The 25,838-nt window shown below is 46.7% G+C and overlaps 1 protein-coding gene and 1 pseudogene across 1 annotated transcript; one reads left to right on the plus strand and one right to left on the minus strand.

The window, feature by feature from the left end:
* Window positions 1-706: 706 nt before the first annotated feature.
* LOC119339629 lies at window positions 707-1,647 on the minus strand (annotated as a pseudogene).
* Window positions 1,648-16,372: 14,725 nt separating this feature from the next.
* LOC119339631 (11S globulin seed storage protein 2-like) lies at window positions 16,373-18,837 on the plus strand. The gene is made up of 3 exons (XM_037611610.1): window positions 16,373-16,709; window positions 17,617-18,347; window positions 18,456-18,837. The coding sequence occupies exons 1-3, from the start codon at window positions 16,443-16,445 to the stop codon at window positions 18,604-18,606; spliced, it is 1,149 nt and encodes a 382-aa protein (XP_037467507.1). The 5' UTR covers window positions 16,373-16,442; the 3' UTR covers window positions 18,607-18,837.
* The last annotated feature ends 7,001 nt before the right edge of the window (window positions 18,838-25,838 follow it).

Genomic DNA, 25,838 nt, shown 5'->3' on the forward strand with positions numbered 1-25,838 from the left:
TGTTGCTTGTGCATTGCGAAGGAGGCACATATATTTTTGTACACAATCATCATGATTACATACCAAAATAAACTTTAACCATATCAATTTAAGCAATACTTGCGAAGTGAGCAAGCTGAGCTTTGCTCAGATGGTTAGGTTCCGGTGGTGAAACCAGCCCACCAGGGTTCAACTGAGATCTAACCACACCCTTCGCAAAAAGAAAAGAAAAAAAAGAATGAAACACCTGATAAGTGTCTCCAAATTCCACCGAGAAGCCGGTGGAAGAAGAATCAACAATGGCCGCAAGGTATCTTCGTACTTGGACCGGCCGGCCGGCCAGGAATACATATGAACTAGCTGCCTATAGCTCACTCACTCACTCATGGTGCGCATGCATGAGCACATTGACAAAATGACAGTGACAATGATCTTAACATCGCAAGTGTGCGTGTGGCCACTAATATGCACTAGCCACGTTGCTAGTTAGTGTGTTCAACGGCCGCCAGTCATGGTGGAATCAGAATCATGGAGCACACACCATTTCGTCCGGCGGAGATCCGGTCTTTGTACCTCTTCTTCGTGCATGCAGCCGAACACGCACACATCTGTAGTGTACGGTCTAGATGAAGAAGCATCGACCTTCCCGGTGGCCGGCCGGTGGTGTGTGCGCCGGCTCCGATGGACCATAGGTCACTACGATCCTGGATGGATGGAAGCGTGCTTGTCATCTGAGCTCCTACTCCTCGTCGCCGTCTCCGGAGGCGGAGCAGGAGGCGCCGCCGCACGTGTTTGCAGCGACGTCGGTGACGCACAGCCCAGTGTCGTAGACCGCGCCGGCCTGCCACTCCACGGTGAGCACCACACCCTCAGTTCGAAGCCACTTGCCGCCGGAGCCGGCGGTCACGACGAGCCGGAGCCGCAGCGGGCCGGCTGGCGCGCGTGACGTGCGCCACACCCCCGGCGACCCCTCGCGCCGCATCATGTACTGCCATGTTGTCGGCGACGGCGCGGCGGCACTCTGGATCGTGGCACGAGGAATTTCCACCTGCGCCGCCACCTCGACGGCAACGATGTCGGTCTGGCCGCCCTGGTAGAGGAACCTGACGGCGAGGTGGCCCTTGTCCCTGCTGCTCTTCTCCTCCACCCTCACGGCCTTACCGCCAGGTTCTTTCCTTTGTAAGCGCAAGGTACCCTCCTGAAGTCGACGTCGACGGCCGCATCCACCAAGCTCGCCAGCTGACCGTCGTCACCAGCTACAGCAGTAGTCAAGGCGGCGAAGGCGTCCTTGCCGAGCAGGAACTGGCCTTTGGTGCCTGTCCCGTTCGTCGCCGTCTCCGTGGAGGCGACGACGATGACATTCACACCGTCCATCGCGCACGCACTCCTGGCCGTGCACCTCAGCTGGTAGCAGGCGCCGCAGGCCCAGCCGCGGCGGAAGAATCCAGCACTAACGGCCGCAATGTGGAATCCTCCGGCGGCGAGCTCAGTCACCGCCGCCTCCGGGCCACCGTACCCGCACGCGGCGCCGGTGAGGGCGGCGTCGGGAGGCATGAGGGAGGCGGTGGCCCGCCGAGGGCACCAGTCGCAGCGGTACGAGTAGCAGGCCACAGGGGACACCAAGACGAGGAAAAGGAGAAGGTGGGCAAATGCTACGGCGGTGGCCATGGTGGAAAATGGAAAATGGAGAATGGAGAAGATAGCTAGCTATGGAAAGCAAGGTGCAAGGTGCTTAATTAGTCTCGTCCGATTAGGACATGGATACACGATATATAGATGGATGGATGGATGTGCGTGTCGCTGCACGAAAGCTGGCCCGCCATTTTATTTTGACTAGTACGTATAACCAACCGTGTAGTACGTGCAGATTGTATGGCCTCTCGATCATGTCCATGGTATCTTTTTTTTTCTTTGATGGAGTGTCCATGGTGTCTGAAATAAAAATAAAAATATGAGATACAATGCACAAGAAAAATAATTGCAATTTCATGTTAAATTGCACTAGATTTAAATATAAGATAATTACATTATAAGTATATTTTGTCCAAAACAATTGGATATACGATTTCTTTAAAGTTCAGCAGAAACGCCTAAGCACAGTAAAGGGCATCTTCAATATTAACCCGCAAATTTGCTCAGGCATCTGTCCACGGACAGAGGACCAGTCCTCGAACACGGATGCCTGAGACGGCATCGAACGCTGTCTGTATACATTTCAAACACCTTTTCAGCTAACCGGACGAAATTCAGGCAAACGCGGCAGACATTCATATAAATCAGAAGAGGTTCACGCAAACAAGGCGACTTTTCATTACATTTCGAACATATAAAACAAAAAAAGAGCGTTCCGACCCTAAACCGTCCTACGGCAGCGGCCGTCATCGTCCACTTCCTTTGTATTCCGCATCAGTGACAACGACCTCCATTTGCCGTCTTCCTGAATGGTGGCGGGGTTCAAGACCCATGAAGTGGAGGTGTGGTCTCCGGCGAGGAAGAGTAGAACATGGGAGACAGACCGACCCTCTTGGGAAACAATGCCCTGCCGCCTCGCATGCCCTACTCATCCTCAGAGTAGTCTGCGATCTGTCCGTCACCGGGGCCAGTGGACGTGATGTCGACGATGCACGTGGAAGGTCCGTCAATGTCCACCTGCCACGTGCCACCTCGAAAGTTGGATGGCGACGGGTAGGACACGCAGCTGGCGGCCGCGTCCGCGTCTGGCTGCCGCGGAACTTTGTTGCGAGCGGCGCTAATAGCCTCGTAGAGCGCGCGCTACTCCGCTACAAAGTTCGAGTGAGCCGTGGCCATGGTGGCCATGGCCACCTCGCTTACGCGCTCGTCGTAGATTTAGCCCTCCGCCAACCGTAGCTACTCAAGGAGGAACCGGATGTATCTCTGCACCTCTTGCGTCTACCAGAAAGCCGGCATAGGAGCCAGCGCAGGCTGCTCCTTCCTCCGCCATGGCAACGTTTCCATGGTAAGGCCGGCAAGCACCTGCGTCGTGTCGTCGGAGCACATGAGGTCGTCGTTAGAGACCTCAGTCGAGCTGGCCGGCATGCCCTACTCGTTCCGCCTGGCACGGCGGGACTGCCAGGTGGCTCCAGGGGTGGCCACCTCGTGCTTCATCTCCGGCGACAGACTATACCATAGAGCGTGACCGCTCGCGGTCATAGCGGATGTGGAGCAAAGGAGGACTTGTACTGGTGCAGAGTTAGCCAGGTGTGGCTGCCTTTAAATAGCGGATTCTGATGAGGCCAAGTGTCTGGGTGCATCAATGCGCGGCGCCTAGGGCTGGAATTCGAGCCGAGTCGAGCCAGCTCGGCTCGACTCGCTAGAGCTTGTTTCGTTAACGAGTTAGCTCGACTCGACTCGTTACTATAACGAGCTCAAACCCAAGATTGGCTCCACTCGTATAACTCGCGAGCTGGCTCGTTTAGCTTGTTAAGCTCGTTTAAGATATAAACATAAAGCCCTCAAATATGATAAAAATGATGATGTATATATTAAACATATATATATATCAGTAAACAATTGTATTTTTCTTGTAACGCATGAGTCTCCTAGGAGGCTAGGCCTTCAACTACTCGGCCTTGGGTTGTGCGCCTAGGACGTAGGTTGTTTGGTGGCTGATCTTTCTTTTTATTGGGAGTGACTGATCTATTATATCGAGCCTAACGAGTTACACGAGTACTCGTGAGATTGACTCATTTAACTTGGTCTATAAACGATCTTAAACTAAAGCTCGGCTCGACTCGTTATTCTTCGAGTTCGAGTCGATTCGAGCCGAGTCACGAGCTACTTGTTTAGCTCGCGAGCTTCGAGATTTTTTTCCAGCCCTAGCGGCGCCGGAGTTGGTTTCTTGGTCCGGCGAGCCTGCTTAATGACATCATACACACGGACAGGCATTAAAAGGGCGTGTAGATATTCTTCTCGCCGCGTATAACATACATCTCTCCTAGCCTTGACGATAACTGCAAGTGAACAGGTCAATAAGGAGAAAAATGTCGATCAGACACCAAGGAGAGATCTTGATGACACTCACAGCGGTCGCCGGCAAGCGGGCGCAGCACCTCCCCCACTATCTGCCCAACGCACTGAAACGCCTTGACATGCTCATCAGTTATCTCACGCTCCTTCCTAGCCTTCTTCAGGTTCTCTTCCCCTGCAATCGGAGAGCGTATCAAATACTGTAAACACAACAGAAGATGCCTATGGACCTCCAGCAAGCAAATTGAACAACAGTAATGAAATGCTCAAGACAGGAAATTCAGAGATCCCTTGCTCAGGATCATCCTTTTCCGCGCGAACCAGCGAGAAATGGCCACTACTTGCATCAACTACAGAGCATTGCGCCGAACCATATAAAGTAAACTACAGATCTTTTTTCAAGCAAATTGGGCGTAAGAAGGGTGCCACCTGCATCATGTGCCATCATCACAACACTGAACAATGTGAAAGTAAAGTGCTCTAATTCCAATCATCAGAGCAGCTAGCACAATATTCCTGGAGATAAGAATTAAAAGATAAAACATGCACTAAATTTTTAGGCTACATTCTCGGATAGCCGACTTTATGGCATCCCCATGATTTTGAAGTAATGGTAGAACAAAGAAGATTGTTCGCCCTACCACCATTACGGTGGTGTGCCAGTTATTCCGGTAAGGTTGCTACATGGTTTGCCCCCAATCGCCAAGTCAAAGACGTCAAAATTACTAATGAATGCCACAATTTTATCATTACTGAGAGATTTCATGTCAAAATCTCAATTAGTGTGCTAGTCTGAGTCAGATCTCATCAATCCTTCAAAATCCTCCTACCAGCTTTGCCTAACTTTGTAGAAACTACGATCCTCATGTGGATCCTAAGCCCATGCAGAGCTACCTCTCCTCCTTTAATTGAGAAACGTAATCCTTCAACACCAACAAGTGTTAAGCCACTGTGTCAACTTGGAATGAATTGCCAAGAGAATTGTTCTTGGATGTTGTGATGACTCCCCTTGTGTGGTCCCTTAGTACCTCATCAGGCTCCAAATGGGCAACCTTGTTCTTTGCAACCCATACAAGGTTTCATTTTCTCCACTCATCCATGACATATTTTTGAACACTTGGAGATGGTGGATTTTCTGCCCTGGCCTCTTTCTATTTATTTCACACTTGCCACACATGTTTACAAGGAATCGAGTTAACTTCTCAGGTCCCTAGAAGGTCACAACTTCATATAATGAGGAAATATCTCAAATTTGGACTTTGGAGGAACATGCGAGAGAGAAAATCTATTCTAAATTGGAATATTATTGATACACCCTCTTTTTCAAGCAGTTGCGCACAAGTGCTTAGAATCCACAAATTCTGGATCAATGTCACCTTTTCGAGCTAATGCCACATAAGAAAGGTGGCCCAATAGCTTGTTGAGAAAGAGGGCTTGCTCAACAAGATATTTGGCCACCTTTCTTCCACAATGAAAATGTGGCACTATCTCCGAAGATGTATGGGAAACAATTTCAAGATTCTTGTATGACATTGAACCTGAATTTGTGGACTCAAAGAACTTGTGGGCAGCTGCTGGAAAAAGAGGATATATCCATAATTTCCCAGTTGAGAACAAATTTCTTGTCTTGTCTCTCCCTGGAAATACCATATTTGAGGCCTTTACTCATTATATGAAGTTGTGGCCTTCTTGGGACTCGAGAACTTAACTCAATTCCTTGCAAACATGTATGCGAAGTGTGAAATAAATAGAATGAATTTATTGTACTTTTTGCAAGCTTAAGAAATTCATCTCAAAGTGTTCAAAATATGGCATGGATCAGTGCAAAAAAATGGAACCTTGTATGGGTTGGAAAGAACAAGGTTACCTCTTTGGAGCCAGATGAGGTGGAATACCTACTCGGTTTCCCATGGACCACTTAAGGGAGTCAGCATGACATCCATGAACAAATCTCTTGGCAATGCATTCCAAGTTGACATAGTTGCTTATCACTTCTCGGTGTGGAAGGATATGCTTGCCAGTTGTATTAATGTGCTATGATTAGCACCATAGGGTAAACCAAGTTGCAGAATCACATGGAAAACTACCTCATACATGAGAAGTAGCTCGAACAACACATTTCTCATTATGGCCTAAAAGAAAAATGCGGTTGAAATAGAAAGTGCAAAGAAACATATAAGAAATGAACTGAAATTATCTAGTTCTAGTATTAGCCTTCATGACGATCTCTTTTGGGAAACCCATTAATACACATCCTTGAACCAACGAAGTGGATGTTGCTTCTCCAACGGCCCACTCATCAGAATCCTTCTAACAATCACATGGACAAATATCACATAATGGTCATAATAATAAAAAGTTAATAACAAACCATGGCTAGCTTCTATGCCTAAAGAATAATTTTTCTATCAATTACTACATGTTGTACCATCTTGGATGAGCCATCATAATCAAGTTCCTTATGGCCAGAGCCAATGAGGGTTCAGTCGCACCATGACTTTCCCGGTGAAGCTGATCAATGTCATCATTGTCGCTAATCCAGTCATGTGATATGAGATAAGCACAGAAAAGGGTAATAAAAAACCAAACTGCTAGCAAAGAAAATATAGAGAGGAAAATAACACAATGGAAGAATTTTTATTGTGCCACAAGCCCCAAACGACAAAAAGTTATCATAATTGTAATCTCTATAGAAATCCGCACAATCAGAATCGATTCTAGAGTCTACTAGATTATCGATGACACGCGTTGCTGTGTCCATCTATTTCTATGTGTTGGCTCAAAAAATTACAATAGTGAAACCATATTGGAGCTCGATATATATGAGCTTTATAAATCATTTCCAATGTTTGAAGCTAGATATCAATACTGGGTGCAATAATAAGACTGCATATGCTCACAACATTAAGGCACTTGAAGTGAATGGTAGAAACATTATGAGAGGTCATGTCTCAAACCCACTTCATTTCCCTAGGAAACCAAAGTAGGAATTTAAGCCCAGCCAATGTTTAAAGACAAAGTTAGGACGTCGGCCAAATCTACCATTCTTAAGAAGTTGCTCCCCACTATTCCTTATTCTTTCACCATGCACACCGTCCACATCAACGATGTGCCACGTCATTGCAAGATGTTCATGTCATCAAATAGGTCCACATATTAAAATGAATTTATGTTCCTCAAAAAAAAATTAAGACGTTTTCTTCTTCTCTGTACCGACGCTTCATCCCCACTCTTTTAACATGGAAGACGAAACCCGGGCCTCTCCATCTTCCATCCACTATCCCATATAGGCCCTTCATCTCTCACATGGGCCCCTTTGCTCTGTGTCCATATAATGAATGTGCTCTCGGGTCTGTCAAGTTTCAATCCATCGAGCCCTCTCTCCATCTAGAAAAATTCCAGTACTTCCCAGGTGGGTGTGGCGGCTGAGCGGCAATCGCCTCTCTCCGGCTTCGGAACGATCGCCGGTCTGCCTTGGCTCCGTCCTCTCACAAACCATCGTCCAGCAAAAGAAAAATACACTCAGCCACAAAACCAACGAGAACATGCGAGAGAAGGGGGAGAGGGGAGGAGAGGATCCGGGTCGGGATCCCAGGCGATGCCGATGGCGATGAGATCTTCAGGGCGCGGCGGCGGCGGGCCGGGGGTGGAGATCACGATGGTGATAGAGCTGGCGGCGGCGGAAGGGGAAGACAACGTCGTCATCATCAACCGCCTCGACCAGGCCGGCCTCGGCTGCGACCTCTACCGCAACATCTCGAGTTCGACCTTCGCATATCCCGCAGCGGTGATCCCATCCACATCCTGTCCTGACTTAAGTTATTGTATTGCCTATGTTCCCGCTGCACCAGCTTGCATCTCTCAAATTACAGTATGCACGCTGTTAATCAGTAGCAGCGGTTCAATCATAAGCATAAACAAAAACTGGCAAGATGTTGTAACCTGTTCTACAGGAATATCTACGCATGTGGTCCTTTTGCTGATGGACTCCTCCGGCGCTGGCCGCTGGTCCAGTTGCTTTCGGCAGCTCTCCCATACCTTGGTTCGCTTTGGCCCAGACAACCGACCCGGCTCTCCTTTCGGCGGCAGAGGAACAACCTGGTAGCGAACAGACCAGCAATTGCAAGGGCTTCAATCTGATATTGTACTTGTACCCCACAGCATTCCTCTACCTGCGTATTCCTACGAATCCTATTTCTTCCAGTCATATGTGCCTTTCAGGATTCACTTCTATTATTTTTGCTACGTTTATCCTTCTGCCATCTAATGCATGGCGTGTTAATCCTTTATATGTTGCAGCAGTCAATAATGCATGTTAAATCGGTTGGTTTTTTCAGTAACATTTATGCGGAAACTATATGATTGAGTTTGGCTGATGGCTACAACATGTGGGATTATTTCTGACAGTAGGGTTCTTCAGTATCTGCATCTTACAATTTGTTGCAATGCTAATGGCTAAGCAGTTCACATGGAATTATGCTTCTACATCATATTACTTTGTTCCAACTGTTCCAGTATCATGTGGTAATGGATTAAATGTAGTACGGTACAGTAGCTTGGAATGAAACAATGAACAGGTAGCTTTTTCAGTCCGAGACAACTACCCTCTTTGGTGATTTAGAGTTATAAATTTTATATATTTCTCTATTGTTCCTATGAAGAGTAGATCGTGACGCTGTTCCAAACAAAAAATAAAAGAAGCAGGCATTAGCTTTTATTCTGCCCACGTTAAATTTCCAACCAGGATTGACTTTATCCTACATTAACAATTCCTCTCTGTTTTAGTTACTGCAATTCCAAGTTAGTTATTCCAGGAATATCTGCATGGATTATACTCTATACCATCTCAGAATCTTTATTCATAAGAAATAGTGTGAGGCTAGCAACTTAGGCTAAGGTGAAAAGATTCTCTAATCTACCCACTCTACTGGTACTGGTGCTGGATCATGCTTTTAAAAAGTGGTACAACATTATTGCATTTGTACTTCAAACTCAAAATTTTACACAGGCAAAGCACTACGTACTTGGCAAGAGATTACCACGAAAGTACCATTCTACACCCAGGAGCAAATGCTCCTGGTGTGAACAGTAAAATCAAAAAAATAGAAAAAAATTTCAAAAAATTCTGGATTTTTTTTGTGACATACTTTCATAAGTGTTTCTTGTGCATGAAAATTTTCATCACGAAATCACATTCGTGGAAGTCGTGCCAAAAAAACAAAATCAGAGCTCCAAAATGCTTTTGTAAGTAACACTTTCAGAGCATCGATTTTGTTTTTTTACCACACCTTTCACCAATGTGATTTCGCGATGAAATTTTACGTGCACAACAAACATTTGTATAAATGTGCCACAAAAAAATTCAGAAATTTTTGACATTTTTTTGAATTTTTTTATTTTACTGTTCACACCAGGAGCATTTGCTCCTGGGTGTAGAAACTCCACGTCCCTTTTAGCTCTTCCTCTATTACTCATATGTTCATGTATTTATCTTAGAGTTCTTTAGAAATATAAACAAGTGTACCCGCAGCAACGCGCGGGTATCATCTAGTGTTATAGAGTTTCAAGCATCAGACGTGGTATGAGAAAAATAAAGGTATAATAATAATAATAATAATAATAATAATAATAATAATAATGATGATGATGATGATGATGATGATGATGATGCTTCACCTATGAAAATTGAATAGTTCAGATTCATTTCAATGGTGAATTTAATAGTTTGTGAAAACTTTCAGGGGGAGAACAGAAATATTCCAATGATACTCCTTCCCTTGACGTTATCTCCAAAGAATTTTATTGATCCGCAAAATAATAATCCCTTGTTATCTTATATGGCGTTGCAAACACAAGATGATCTATGCATGCCAATGATAGAATGAACTACGCTAGATCTATGAATGAGACAAATACGAATTAGTTTGTTCTTGATGAATTGCTTCAACTACAAAATTACAAAATATGAAAAGAAAGTAATTCATGTATTAATTCAGTAACAATGATCTGCAGCCTAGTTGGGCATACATCAAACAGCTTGTCTGCATAAATTTAAAAGGTGCAAAAATTGAACAGCAGTAGCATAAATCAATCAATATAAATTTGAATGGTTATAATTCAATATGAAATGGGAAATATTCTCTATCGGTGACCTTCAAAACTGTTTAGATTAAATGAATTAGATTAGAGAAAAACGATATAGGATCTTATATGTACCTTTGCTGTCTGAATGTAGGCGAAGGATAGATGAAACTCGTCGTGTGATAGGATTTAGTCGGTGAGATATATAGTAAGGGCAGCGTACATGCTCAGGACCAGAGTTACAGTAGGTGGTGAGCTCATCGCCTGCGCCAAGAGCCAGTGCTCGCGGCGTGCATCCCACACTTCTTGGCCTAATCGTAAAGACCTTCCCAAAGAAAAGAAAAAAGTCTTTGTAGGATGGAGATGTAGCTCCGGCCTATAATAGCTTAAACTATGTATCTTCCTTTGACACTCTCCTACATAGCACAGAGTACAGACTACAGTATACACTGGACAAGAAACCCATCTTCACTTAGCATTCCATGCTAACTAACCTGATTGCCATTGCAAATAATCCACTGGTGAATATCTTTTCCAAAAAAAAAAAATCAGAACCACACTTCAATAGTCCCTAAACCAATATACCATAACCTGTAGCCAAAAAAAAAAAACAGATTTAGGACGACTTGGATTGACCACATGGAGAAGGTAACAGGGAGGAAAAATATGCAGATATAACAGCCTTGGTGGAGAACAGGAGAGGCGTGACCGGTGGACATGGTATTGCCGGAGGGAGAAGGGGGAAAGGCATAAAGGGACGGGACGTACTGATATCATAGGAGTGCAAAATTGTATCGCACCTCGACCATCCGCCGACACCGTTCCCTCGACTGCCATTAATTGCTATACGAAACATAGAGACGCTTGGCAAGGCCCCATGTCACCTATCTCGGCCGCTTGCCACTGCATCTCCCCGCGTCACATAGACACACTGCGCCGCTCTGCAGTTCCTCACACCCAGTCGTCTCTGGTACAGCGCTCAGATCGAAGCTTCTTTGGGAGGTGTAGCGGCGGAAAGGGTGAGCAAAAAGTGGTAGGGGAGGAAGCATATACCTGCACCCTTCGGCATTGGAAAATATGGGCACATCAGCCGCCATGAATGTGTGAATAGAAACTGAAGTATTATTGCTCTTTCAAGTTTCAGTGGAGATGAAGCGTCGGCCTGTCCTCTGGATCGAGCCGCCACCGAGTCCACCGCATCACGTGCAAGGGATGGATCCCCGCGGAGATCGATTGCCTGCGTCACCCGCATCACGCCTCTGTCATGTTGACCTTCCCTCTGGAAAAAACGAGCGCTTTTTTTTAGTGAGGTTAGAGATATGGGGAGCAACTAATTAACGAGTGCTCCTTCAGGAGCCTCGCAACGATCAGCGCCACTTGGCACGCTCACAGCCATTCGCCACGTGTCGCGCTCTGGGCACTCCCTTCGAATTTTATTTTTTTTATTTTTACGCATGCGTTTTCGGCTTTTTAAAAGTTTTTTTTCGTTTTTTTACATTTTTGTTTTCTACCGGTCTTCCCCAGTTTTTTGACCAAAAAAAAATTTCGAAAAAAAATAATATTTTTGCGCAAAAAAATGCAATTTTTTTCGCGAGAGTCACGATTTTGTTTTCGCGAGAGGCACGGGCGTGCCTCTTTCGGAAAGGGAAAAAAACATGTTTTCTGTTTTTTTCTTTCTTTCGCGAGAGGCACGGTTTTGCTTCCGCCAGAGGCACGGTTGTGCTTTCGCGAGAGGCACGGGCGTGCCTCTTTCGGAAAGGGAAAAAAACGTGTTTTCTGTTTTTTTTTCTTTCGCGAGAGGCACGATTTTGCTTCTTCCAGAGGCACGGTTGTGCTTTCGCGAGAGTCACGGGCGTGCCTTTTTCGGAAAGGGAAAAAACCGCGTTTTCTATTTTTTTTTCTTTCGCGAGAGGCACGGTTTTGCTTCCGCTAGAGGCACGGGCGTGCCTTTTTCGGAAAGGGAAAAAACACGTTTTCTGTTTTTTTTCTTTCGTGAGAGGCACGGTTTTGCTTCCGCCAGAGGCACGGTTGTGCTTTCGCGAGAGGCACGGGCGTGCCTCTTTCGGAAAGGGAAAAAAGACCCGTGTTCCTGGTTCAGTTTTTTCGTCAGTTTTTTTCGTCCGGTTTTTTGTGTGAAAAAAACATTCATCAAAAGCTATCAACATGGGATCTAGTTTTGAAGATCTCGACGCGAGGAATCCAATGGCGAAAGCGGTTTGAGATTTATACGCACGGTTTAAGAGATAAAACATTTTGAATAAACGGATCTACGAAAAAAGGGAAAACTCTCAGGTTGCGACAAGTGGCGCATAGGCAGCGCGCCACTTGTCGCAACCTGGGGAAGTTGGAGTGATCTCCGCAAGGAGTACTCCTTAATTAGTGATTTCGAGAGATATGCGCTCAGGGTTCCTTTTTTTTAGAATCCACAGGCGCTCAGGTATTAGCCAAGTGGGCCGGCAAATAAAGCCCAGAGAACCACAGGCCCCCGTTTTTTCTTCTGGAGTAGCAGGCAAAAAAACTGCGGTGAAGTACTAAATTTACAGCACATCTAACGACCCAGATAAGCCAGGTGACGAGAATGGAGAGCCAGAAATCGCCAGGTCCTGAGAGGGCTCACTTTAGACTTGGTTATACTGTTTTTGACTAGACCATGATGGTGTGCGGTGCTACGCCCGTCTATTGTGATGATGGATTGATAGGAATTTTCATAAGTCTATGGTGATAGATAACATGAAAGTTATATTTACATAAGGCATCACATACATTTCTAAGTTACCGAATGGGGGAATTTAATCGATTTGCATTGAATTAGTGTGGTATGCCATGCATTGCCACACTCTTACATCTTGTTGAACGCTAGAAATACATTAGAAGATGTTAATGGATTGTTCGTTAAAAGCTTTGCTTTTACATTTTGGATTGGTTCATAAAAAGAGAGGAGATAATCTGATGTTCAAACCAATTCTTGCACCAAGGCTTTGGAAATGTAGGAAGGATCTATCTCATACAAAGCTGGAAGGCAGCTTGATATTTCTAGCAGGTGCAATTTTTTTCCAGGAAGCTAAGCTTTCATTCCTGCATTGAATGCTATCTCTAGCACAAAGATGGAACATGGTAGCATCCATTTCAAATTAAAATGTTTCAAGTGTATGACCTATAGAGAGATAGTATCTACTTTCAAAGCAGGAATGACCCAACCGTAGTTTGTAAATGGAGACTACTTCAACCATCGGGCACATATGATGAACCCGAAGATGAGCTTCAAAATATAAGAAAATGAGCTTCTCTAAACTGCATATGTCTGAAAGGAATTTATAGTCTATAGGCCCCATGGATATCATCAATATGAGATACGGACGAGCAAATATAGTAGAACCTAATCAAAACAGCAATAAAAGTATGTGTATATGCTTTCATTCAAGTACATAGATAGTTTAGTTTAAAAATAGTAGAACCTACAGTAGTAGAAGAATGTCTAGATAACATGTGACCCATGAAACATCAGATTGATAATCATCCCCTCAAAGACAAATATATTGTGAAGTTACATTGTAAGATGTATCCCATGCAAATTTAAATCAACAACACTAAAAATTAACAGCCTCTTCATTCGAATGACAATCTAAGCACATTACAAATATTCATGTAGTCAATCAAATAGGAAAGGAACAATCTTCTAAAAACTACCGGTCCAATTAATTCTGGAACATATATTGGTAGAACTTTAAAACTTGGTAACTGTTTATTTTATCCTTTCAGACCATTTTGAAGAATGGTAACTGCTAACAAATGGTGGTAGAGAAATTAACTATTCAGTTTCCTTGATACCTACAAGAGATTTCCAATCAACAGAAAATCATCATAGTTAAGGTCACTGGGTTACCTTGACATGATTAATAGGGAAATCATGTGAACACACTGTTGGTTTCCAACTTTTCTGTTCCCCTGGTTTGAAAGCTTGACTAATATCTCAGTTCTGATGAAAAATGCCAATCGCAAACATCAATCACAACATACAACCAAAACAGAGACATTAATATTTCCTTCTTTCAGTTTCTAATACAGGCCAAAAGGTTTTCCTTTGGTTGCACCTGTATTTAGTGAAGAATGCATACTTAGAATTATTGGGCTTTTGCTTGTTTATGGATTGAAGAACAAGATGTTGTGGCTTTGCCCTCTCTAGAACAGCATGGTTATGCTTTTTGCGCATTTTACTGTATTGTTCCAAGTAACCTGGTATATACGGCAGCAAAAGACACAATGGTATGAATCACACATCAGCATGTAATTTAAGCAATTGTACGTCATAAAAACATGGATGGTAACAGATGAAAGGATAAGATCTGCAGCCCAGGTAAAGAAATCACTTGTCCAGAGGCCATTGGAGATTATCAACTCAAGAAATCCTGAAATAAAAAATAAATATGAGAACTGATCTGCCTGAATCAGTTGACCACAGTGAGTATGAATAACACCTAGAGAAAATTCGGACGGGGAGGATATAGCACAATGTATGTAATATGTGGGTGGCAGAAGGAATCGTGCTTGAAAATAAAATAAAGATAGAGCCGAACCATGCGGATAGTTCCGTTGGAGGATTCCTGCCCAGTTCTCACCACAACCTGCAAAGGGAAGAAAAGGCCAGCTCGGTAGAAACCTCTAGAAAAAAAATTAACATCAAAATGCAAAGTGTCCACGAGTTGCATGTATAATAAAAAATAAAACACCTATCTGGTTACCTGTGTTATGTGTTCGCCCAAAAAAGAAGAAAAACGTCCTGCTGGTTCACCTGCCAATATAATTTTCCATTTCTTATTTTTTGGCTTATATATTTCTGTAAGGTCAATATAATTTAAAGAAATATGTGCACGTAGCTAAATATGCATTATTTCCACCAAAATATATTTATGTTTCATACCTTCCAGACTGCGTACATCATATGGACATAATGTGAATAGAACATTTTTTGTATTATCAAAATCAATAATTGGAAAGATATACGTTGATGATACAATCATAAAGGAAAACACATGTTTTAGATAAGATGCGGATCACATATTTGAGAACGTCCCAAAATAATTTATCATCGTTTTCGTGTTTAGATTCAAGATGAGTGACATGTGATTATATTGATATTTAAGAAAAAATCACTAAATATTGTTAATAATTTGGTATGTTGCACCTGTGTACCTTTGCATAGTTCGCTATATGGGCCTGACATAAGGATCAACTTTACATATTGGAAATCTTTCTAAAAGGGTAATCAAAATAATATAACACAAGTATAGGATAAAGAAATGAATGGTTTATTTCGGGTTTTAGTTACAATGTGTGCTCCGCTAACTGGGCAAAGGGCACGTGAAAAAATCTCTATATAAAGTGACAAGCAAAAAAAAAAAAACAACTCCCTTGAATATTGAATTAAGGGGCCACCAACATGTCACGTGCATAAAAACAATTTATTATAGTAAGTTATGTCCACAATCCGATTCAGGTTGAGCGGCCACAATTTCATAATCCTCCTCATTTTGGTCATGGTGTTCTTATTTCTGGAACCATCGCCCGACGCCAGCCCAACAGCGCACTGCCACGTCCTCTACCCTGCTCGACTCCTCCTCCTCTTCCCCTCGGCCTCCCTCTAAACCTTGCTAGATTTCATCGCTAGCGAGCTCCCCGTACCCCCATTCCACCCGAACCCATCAACCTATTGACTCCCCGCCACCGACAATGATGTGGTTGCATAGCCCCCGGCTCTGGGTCACTCCTAGCTCGGAATCACCGGCACACCTATCTCGACATCAGACGCTAGGTGAAATCGATTGGCCTGATTTGACATCTCACGCAACTGATAAATACCAAAATCTTTGAATTAATTATTTGTGAGTTTCACCTGAATAATTAGTGACTAATTTGTCTATGGTATTGTCACTTCTATGTTATGCTTTATCTATGACATTCATGGACCTTTTTTTTTCTGCAATGCTCATTGAAAAATGAAAATGTTGTGTGAGTCGTGCCTTGCTGAGTTATTCATCATCCTTGTGCATGATTAAGGTTTTTTTAGGAACGCTTCATTAATTACTGACGTGCAAAGCACGTGCAACTAATTAACTAGTAGATATAGAAATACACTTTGACTTGTTTGGCTATCCTATGTTAGTTTAAAAAAAGGGAAACAACTATCCTATATTAATCCTAATCCACTCCTATTAATACGGCCGTTAACCTTATCCATGATCGTGAGCAGCCTTCCATCCTCCCGGTTCCTGGGCTATAAATAGGCGGCGCCCGATCCCATCCCACATCGCCTCATCACGCCCTCCTCTCCTGCTCCCGGAACTCCCAGAGCCTCGCTCGATCAATCGTAGCTCGTGTTCCCTCTCCTTTTCGCGGCGATGGCGGTGGATCTCACCCCGAGGCAGCCGGCGAAGGCGTACGGCGGCGAGGGCGGCGCCTACTACGAGTGGAGCCCGGCCGAGTTGCCCATGCTCGGCGTCGCCTCCATCGGCGCCGCCAAGCTCTCGCTCGCCGCCGGCGGCATGTCCCTCCCCAGCTACTCCGACTCCGCGAAGGTCGCCTACGTCCTCCAAGGTATGTGCATGCAACCGATCCATCTCGATGACTCGATCGCCGACACCCAAACCCCCAATCTTCTCCCGCACTGAGTACGATCGATCTGACTCGATTAATTTTGGTTAGTAGATGTGTATTAATCGAATGGTACCGTTGATTTCGGATCGCGGCTCTCCTGATTTGTCTCTCTGTCGAATACACGTTGTTTCCTTGTGATCACTTCTGAAATCGTGCTAGTTTTGTTTAGTTTCGTCAGGTTAACAAAAACAAATACAGTAGTAGTATTGTTGTTCTTCGCTGAATTATTTAGTTTCGTCAGGTTAATTTTCGTTGGTAGATGCTTTTATCGAATCAGTTTAGATCGAACGCTAACCTAGATTGGGATTGAGGGGAGACATCTTTCTCCTGAATTATCTGTCGAATGCACACGTTGTGATCAATTCCGAAATTGTGCTATTTTTTTTTGGGGGGGTTCAGTTTCATCAGGTTAAGTGTCTCCATCAGATCCCACTTATTTCGAACCAATAATAACAGAAGAACTATTCTCATCGTTTTGAATAAGTCTCTTTGCTTAAGAGGTCCTGAATATTTCATCTATTTGGTTTCGCCCTGTTGTTTTAATCCAATCTTTCTGTAATGTCACAACTTGGTCATGCATGTCGGTTTCCCTCCTACGTTGCATGGATACTTGGATACGTATCGGATACGCGATACGGGGATACGCCCGATACGTCAATTTTCTAAAAACATGGATACGGGGATACGTTTATATATAGATAATACATATATTATTTATTAAAAATAGGGAAAAAAATAAGGAGCTTCCAGGTCAAAGAATGCCTCAGTAGGATTACCCCTTTCTTTTCTTGCACTTGGTCCACTTTCATCAATTAGCAGTGGGATTTTCTTAGGTTTGTTGTTCCAATCAGTGCATCGTCTCTATCTTGCTCACATCTCAATTGAGTAAGAACATTGCCAGTTATGTTTTGACATGAACTCATGCCCATCTTGGGAATTTTCAAAAGGTGTGCGGTTACTATTGAGGGGATTTCACATCGAACAAGGGGTTTGAGGTATCCAAAACGTATCGCAGAAGTATCCCCGGAGTATCAAACATTATATTCTTTTTTTAAAATTAAAAAATCAACGGATACTTACGGGATACGTATCGGGCTGTATCGGGGCAGTATCCGAGTATCGGGGCAGTATCCGAGTATCGGGGCAGGCTTCTCCACAGAGTTCGTCGGCCGCGCCTGGGACCTCAAGCAGGACGCCGCCGCCAAGCTCGTCTCCAGCCAGCCAGCCTCCGGCATCGTCAAGCTCTCGGCCGGGCAGAAGCTCCCCGAGCCGGTCGCAGAGGACCGCAAGGACATGGCGCTCAACTGCCTGGAGGCCAAGCTCGACGTGGACATCCCCAAGGGCGGCCGCGTGGTGGTGCTCAACACGGCCAACCTGCCGCTGGTGAAGGAGGTCGGGCTCGGGGCCGACCTGGTCAGGATCGACGCCCACTCCATGTGCTCCCCTGGATTCTCGTGCGACTCGGCGTACCAGGTCACGTACATCGTCCGTGGCAGCGGGCGCGTGCAGGTCGTCGGCCCCGACGGCAAGCGCGTCCTGGAGACCCGCATTGAGGGCGGCAGCCTCTTCATCGTGCCCCGCTTTCACGTCGTATCCAAGATCGCCGATGCCTCCGGCATGGAGTGGTTCTCCATCATCACCACCCCCAAGTAAGGAATTCATTATTGAAACAAATTCTACCTGTCATTGTGTTGTGCTTCTCCAAAAACAAATCCATGGTGATGATCTACTAATACATTTTGTGTATGTTGTTGCAGCCCGATCTTCAGCCACCTGGCGGGGAAGACGTCGGTGTGGAAGGCGATCTCGCCGGAGGTCCTGGAGGCGTCGTTCAACACGACGCCGGAGATGGAGAAGCTCTTCCGGTCCAAGAGGCTCGACTCGGAGATCTTCTTCGCCCCCAACTAGGGCCATTCATTGCCCATCGGCGCATCGCCTTAGGCAGAAATAAATAAATTTAGTTAGGCTTTGAGCGTGAGTCTGTCAGTTGAGCGGCTGGTGGTTTTAATCGATCACCTCTGCGACATCTATCTTAGTTGCCCCTGGCAGAACAGAATGTTAGTGCCATGTCATCATTAGTTAAATGAGTGTGAGTGTTTGTTGCTCGTCTCAGAACCGATGAATGCAATCGATCCTTAAATTCGGATGAAATGGTTTGTCCTTGTGTTGCTTTCTTAGTTACTGGACCTGCTAGTGTTTCTGCTACTTTTTTGCTTGCTATTTTTTTGACATGCTTCTTGTTCTTGCTTGGTAGGACTTGCAGTTTTGAGTTTGAAACTATTTCTTCCTAAGTTCTTTTATTGGAAAAAGGCCCTTTTTCGTTTCTACAAACCTTCACAGCCTTTCAGCTAAAAATTGTACCAGGCTCTTTGCCACCTAAACATTTTTTTGTTTCCAAAAATATTCAGTCTTTTAGTCGGAAAAAAAAGACTCCATGCTACGTGTCGCTCTCCCGGCCATCAGATCAGCAAGGATCAACACTATGGGTGATCACAAACTGCTTTCCTACGCGTGATCACTTCCACAAACGTGAGGTATGACTGCATGTATTGTAAAAAGATTGAGACAGTGGAACATTGTTTCCTTCGGTGCCATTATGTTCAAGAAATCTGGGAAGAGCTAAAAAGATATCTGATTTATCTGTAAAACTGAAAAACCTTTGCCCATATGCAACAAAGGCCACTGGACTGGATTTATAGTGCTTCAGATTTTCATTTTGGCACATTTGGAAGAACATGTGTGGCGGGCAAGTTCAAAGCTTATGTTGATTTCGTCTTATTTTAGAACTTCAGGTCGACGTCTCCATTAGGCGTGAGCACCAGGCGTCAATCCCCAAGTGGTCTCCGCTGCCGGCTGAGCCGGGCAATTTCATAAAGTTGATGCTGCGAAGTTTGCACAGACAAAACCCATGGGCATTGGTGTTGTCATCCACAATCACCTGGGTCTAGTGCTAGTTGCAAGCATATGGTTTGTTGATCATGTTGATAACCCAGAGCTGGGTAAAGCTATTGCAGTGTGCCATGCTTTGATTTTTGCTGAAGAACCTTGGTTCCAAAATATAGTTGTGGAGTCTGATTTTTGCTAATGTTCTAGCCAAGTCTGCTGAAACTGATGCTGGATCCCGCTTGTTTAATGTATCTCCTTGTGTTACCATGACTATACTTTGTACTGAACAAATCTCAAAGAGAAATGAGTGGAGAATGCTAGCTGCCCATTAATTATCTAAAAAAAGGACAAATACAGTGCCACATCAGTGCCAGACGTACACGTAGCAAAGCACTAGAAGTACAAAGGACACTAGAAGTAAAATTTACATCCATGTCCGTAGACCACCTAGCGACGACTACAAGCACTGGAGCGAGCCGAAGACGCACCGCCGCCATCGCCCCTCCCTCGTCGGAGCCGGACAAACATTGTTGTAGTAGACAGTCGGGGAGTCGTCGTGCTAAGACCCCATAGGACCAGCGCACCAGAACAGCAACCGCCGCCGATGAAGAGAAGCATAGACCGGAAGGATCCAACCTGCAGACACACAAACGTAGATGAACAAAAACCGGATCCAGTCGGATCCACCGAAGATAAATGCCGACCGGATCCCACGAGATCCGTCGGAGACAAACCTCCACACGCCTTCCAACGATGCTTGAAACATCACCGAGACAGGGGCTAGAGAGGGAGGACCTTATTACATCTTCAAGAAGCCGCCACCGCCCCGTCTTCTTGACCATAGCATAAATCCTAACAAAACTCAGAAAATAATTTAAAAACGGAGCCCTTCGGCCGGCAAGGGCTGGGATCCATCGTACCTCCATGGTCCAAGGACTATAGGAGATGACGCGAACCGGAGGCGCCGGCGAGAGGCAAGGAAACCCTAGATGGGAGTTTGGCAACTTACCATATATACGTATGTGAACTTGCCATATATTCATGGTTGATAGAAAAATGAGTGAATCTACACTCTAAAATACATCTGTATATATCAGTTTGTAGTTCATATGGAAATCTCTAAGAGCATCTCCAATAGCCGCGCTAGATATCGCGTGCGGGAAAAAACAATTTTTAGCACGCAGGCCGGTTTGGCGCGCTCCAGCAGGCGCGGGAGAATCCGGCGCGCGAAAAAATGACATGGCGCGCGGCAGTTTTGACGCGCGGCGTCGGGCTCGCTCTATAAAAACAGCACGCGCGAGCCCACCAACCGCCACTCCATCGCCCCTTCTTCCCTGTCGGCATCGCCGCGCCCTTCTTTCCTCGACGCCGCGCCTTCTCCCCTGCCTCCAGCGTACCGCCGTCGTCGCCGCGCCCTTCTCCCCACGCCGTCGCGCCTTCTCCCCTGCCGCCGCCCGTTCGGAGCAGCTTCGGCTACTGCGGTGTCCGCGCCCGCCCACCGGCGTGTATTATGTGGAGATCCGCTCCTGTAATATCCGTCTCGGTCTTGAGATGTTCGAGACCGCCCACGAGGTCGCCCGCGTGTACGACCCGGCGGCGTGGCGCCTCAACCGGCCACTTTCGCAGATGAATTTCTCGGATGCCCAGATGCGCCAGCAGGCGCAGGACCTCGCTCCTTCGCCGCGGCTCATCACTGACGAGGACCGCCGCATCCAGCATAGGAGGGAGCACCGCCTCCTCATCGCCGAGGCACACGAGTGCGCCATGGCGGAGTGGCGTCAGCGCTTCGCAGAGGATGTAGCCGCCAAGAACAACTTCTAGGCGGAGAGGAGGGCGCTGCAAGCACTAAAAAAATACACTTCCGTGATGATACGTGTTTGTCACAGTAGGTCGCGTTTTTTGTCATGCATGTACATCCATGACGATTTTATGACAGAATCAAGATAGTCATACTTGTGCTGTTGTAGAAGTGTTCCATGACATTACCAAAATTATCATCTCGGAAGTGTCCACTTCCATGACGATAAATCGCGCGTCACAGAAGTGCTTTCGTCAAGGGTGACCAACACGTGGCATCCACCGTAACGGAACGTCGTTAAGATATCGGGTCGGGTTTTGGATCCGGTAACCCGTTAACAGCCCGGACCAATGGGAAATTTCCACGTGTAAAATTCTTATTGGCTGGACGAAACACGTGTCAGCTCGTTAGTGGGTCAGATAGGTGCCTATGATATGTTGACATGTGCCACGACCCACCACTATCCCATTTAGCTTACAAAGCCGGCCCGTTTTGACTTGGTCAAAAGTTAACGGGCTGGCCCATGAAAAGCCTGTTAACGGTCTCTTTGAAAATAGCCCATTTTACGGCCCGGTAACTCACGTCCTGTTAGGCCCTAATGGAAATCAGCCCAACAACGTCATGTGGGCCATCGAATATAACACCGACCCATTTCACTTTCGGCCCATGTATGGCCCATGATGTCTTTCGGCCCACATGAGGCCTTCTTATCTTTAGGCCCTTTAGAGGCCCACAGTGACTCTAGCCCATAGTGAACAATAATTTTCTTTGTACCCATTAACGTCCCGTGATTCACTTGGGCCGTTTCTAGCCCGTGTTAGCTTGCGGCCTATTGACGGCCCATACGTTCTTGGGCTCCTTTTCGGCCCTCGATTACTTCCGGCCCTTTACTGGCCCGTTCCCCTAATGGGCCAAATTTGGCCATGGCAAGAGTCGGCCCGTTTCTGGCCTGTTAACCCGTTGCGCCGTTTCCAGCCCGTGTTAGCTTTCGGCCTATTGACGGCCCATACGTTCTTGGGCTCCTTTCCGGCCCTCAATTACTTTCGGCCCGTTACTGGCATGTTCACCTAATGGGCCAAATTCAGCCCATGGCAAGAGTCGGCCCGTTTCTGGCCTGTTAACCCATTGCGCCGTTTCCAGCCCGTGTTAGCTTTCAACCTATTGACGGCACATAGGTTCTTGGGTTCCTTTCCGGCCCTCGTTTACTTCCGGCCCGTTACTGGCCTGTTCCCCTAAAGGGCCAAATTCGGCCCATGGCATGAGTCGGCCCGTTTCTGGCCTGTTAACCCGTTGCGCCGTTTTCAACCCATCCTATACTCTTCCCATTAACGTCCCGTTATGCCTGTGACAGAATTAAGCATGTGCTGTCCTCCGGCCTGTTAACGGGCCACTACCGTGCTGGGCCGATACCAATTACGCCCGTTTATGGCCCATGTAGGCCCATTTATCGACGGCCCGTAGGAGACCCATGGATCCTACGGCCCGTAGGAGACCCATGGATCCTACGGCCCGTATATGGCCCATGGTTGTTGCGGCTGACGGAGTCCTGGATAAGGGGGTATCCGGACAGCCGGACTGTATACATCGTCCGGACTATAGAAGCGTCAAGATACAAGACTCAAGACTTCGGCTCGTGTCCGGATGGGACTCTCCTTTTGCGTGGAAGACAAGCTTGGCGATCCGGTAATTATGTTTCCTTCCTTGTAACCGACTCCATGTAAAACCTAGCTCTCCGGTGTCTATATAAACCGGAGAGCATGGTCCTTAGAGGGCCGATCACAATTACAATCATACCATCATAGGCTAGCTCTTAGGGTTCAGCCACTACGATCTCGTGGTAGATCTACTCTTGTACTCCACATATCTTGAATATTAATCAAGCAGGAAGTAGGGTTTTACCTCCATCGAGAGGGCCCGAACCTAGGTAAACATTGTGTCCCTTGCTTCCTGCTACCATCAGCCTAAGACGCACAGTTCGGGACCCCCTACCCAAGATCTGCCAGTTTTGACACCGACTTGGTGCTTTCATTGAGAGTTCCTCTGTGTCATCGCTTCGAGGCTTGATGGCGTCTTCAATCATCAACAACACGGTCTAGGGTGAAACTTTTCTCCCCGGACAGATCTTTGTGTTCGGCGGCTTCGCACTACAGGCCAATTCGCTTGGCCAGTTGGAGCAGATCGACAGCTTCGCCCCTGGCCACCAGATCAGGTTCAGAAACTTGAACTACACGCCAGATATCCGCGGAGACATGATCTTTGACGGATTCGAGCCTGCGCCAGGAGCACCGGACAACCACGACGAGCACGGCCTAGACCTGACGTCGGACAGTGCCCGGGACATCATCACTGAAGCAGCCCCGGATTTAAATCCAGGGCAGGTTGAGTTGCCTATGGACGGAGGGCTGGACCCCGCCCCGCAGGCCGCACACTTATCAGCGGTGGAGCCAAACACAGGTCTCACCTCTGTGGAGGCCTGTAACCCTGGGCCCCCGGACTCATATCCGGCTGCAGGTTCTGGTCCGCTCACTCTCGAGCCAGTCGAGCCAGGCTGGGCTCCGGTAATGGAGTTTACCACTGCGGACATCTTTCAGCACTCGCCCTTTGGCGACATTCTGAACTCATTGAAGTCTCTCTCTTTGTCAGGAGGCTCTGGGCCGAACTATGTCCGGCTTGAGTGGGAAGTAGGCGACGAAGGAACTCGCTGCCCACCCACAACCCACTTTGTCGCCACGATCGATGATTTAACCGATGTGCTCGACTTTGACTTCGAAGACATCAACGGTATGGACGACGATGCAGGAGACATACAGAAGCCACTGCTCACAGGGCGGTGGACAGCCACCTCTTCATATGATATATATATATATATGTATATATGGTGGACACTCCGAAAGAAACCAATGGCGATGAGGCAACGGAGGATAACCCCTCCAAGAAGAAAGCAAAACATGGGCGTCGCCACCGCCACTCCAAGCCCCGCCAAGGCAATACCGGCATCGGAGACGATAATAATCCAGACGGTGTCGACAATGTATACAACCCCGAACAGCCCGCCTTCGAGCAGGCCGAACAGGAAGACGGGCATGAAAGCCCAGATGAATAGGCGACGGATGGGTATCCGGAGGAGGACAACTACATGCCCCTCTCTGAAGACGAATTAGCCTCGACGACGACGAGTTCGGAATACCTGAAGACCCCGCAGAGTAGGAGTGCTTCAAGCGTCGGCTTATTGCCACTGCGAGAAGCCTAAAGAAGAAGCAGCAGCAGCTCCAAGCTGATCAAGATCTGCTCACAGACAGATGGACAGAAGTCCTGGCAGCCGAGGAATATGGACTAGAGCGCCCCACGGCTGACAGACCGCCTCGAGGTCGGGACAAAATGGCATACCAGCCGAAATGCCAGCCTGCACGCCCGCGCAGGTTTACTACGGCCCGGGGCAACACTCAGGACCTGCACGATAAACTGGATAACGCCGCAGGACAACCAAGATCGATCTACGGATCACGGGGGCGCACCGAAGACCGTCATACCGGATACACTAACAGCAAATCCGGCCGGGCCGAATACAACCAGTCAAACGCAGCCGGACTGCACCGTGACATAGCCCAACACAGAGGCGCCACACACCCCCTCTATTTCACTGATGAAGTGATGGATCATGAATTCCCAGAAGGGTTTAAACCCGTAAACATCGAATCATACGATGGCACAACAGACCCCATGGTATGGATCGAGGATTTCCTTCTCCACATTCACATGGCCCGCGGAGATGATCTACATGCCACCAAGTATCTTCCCCTTAAGCTCAAAGGACCTGCCCGGCACTGGCTAAACAGCCTGCCCGCAAATTCCATTGGCAGTTGGGAAAATCTGGAAGACGCATTTCTTGACAACTTCCATGGCACATATGTGCGACCTCCGGATGCCGATGACTTGAGCCACATTACTCAACAGCCCGGAGAATCAGCCAGGAAATTCTGGACTCGATTCCTAACTAAAAAGAACCAAATAGTCGACTGTCCGGACGCCGAAGCCCTAGCGGCTTTCAAGCATAATATCCGTGACGAGTGGCTCGCCAGACACCTCGGCCAGGAGAAACCCAAGTCCATGGCAGCTCTTACGACACTAATGACCCACTTTTGCGCGGGCGAGGACAGCTGGTTGGCTCGCAGTAGCACTACGCCACATTCTGGAACTTCAGATATCCGGGACAATAATGGAAAGCCACGGCGCAACAGATACAAGCGACGGAACAACGACGATAACACCGAAGACACGGCGGTCAATGCCGGATTCAGTGGACCCAAATCCGGTCAGTGGAAGAAGCCATTCAAACGCAACAATCAAGGACCGTCCAGTCTAGACCGCATACTGGAGCGCTCGTGCCAAAATAAATGCCGAAAACAAGGACAAGGGGCTACACAGTGACGATGACGATGAGCCCCAGCATCCGAAC

The sequence above is a fragment of the Triticum dicoccoides genome, chromosome 7B (assembly GCF_002162155.2).
Source record: "Triticum dicoccoides isolate Atlit2015 ecotype Zavitan chromosome 7B, WEW_v2.0, whole genome shotgun sequence".
Classification (NCBI taxonomy): Eukaryota; Viridiplantae; Streptophyta; class Magnoliopsida; order Poales; family Poaceae; genus Triticum; species Triticum dicoccoides.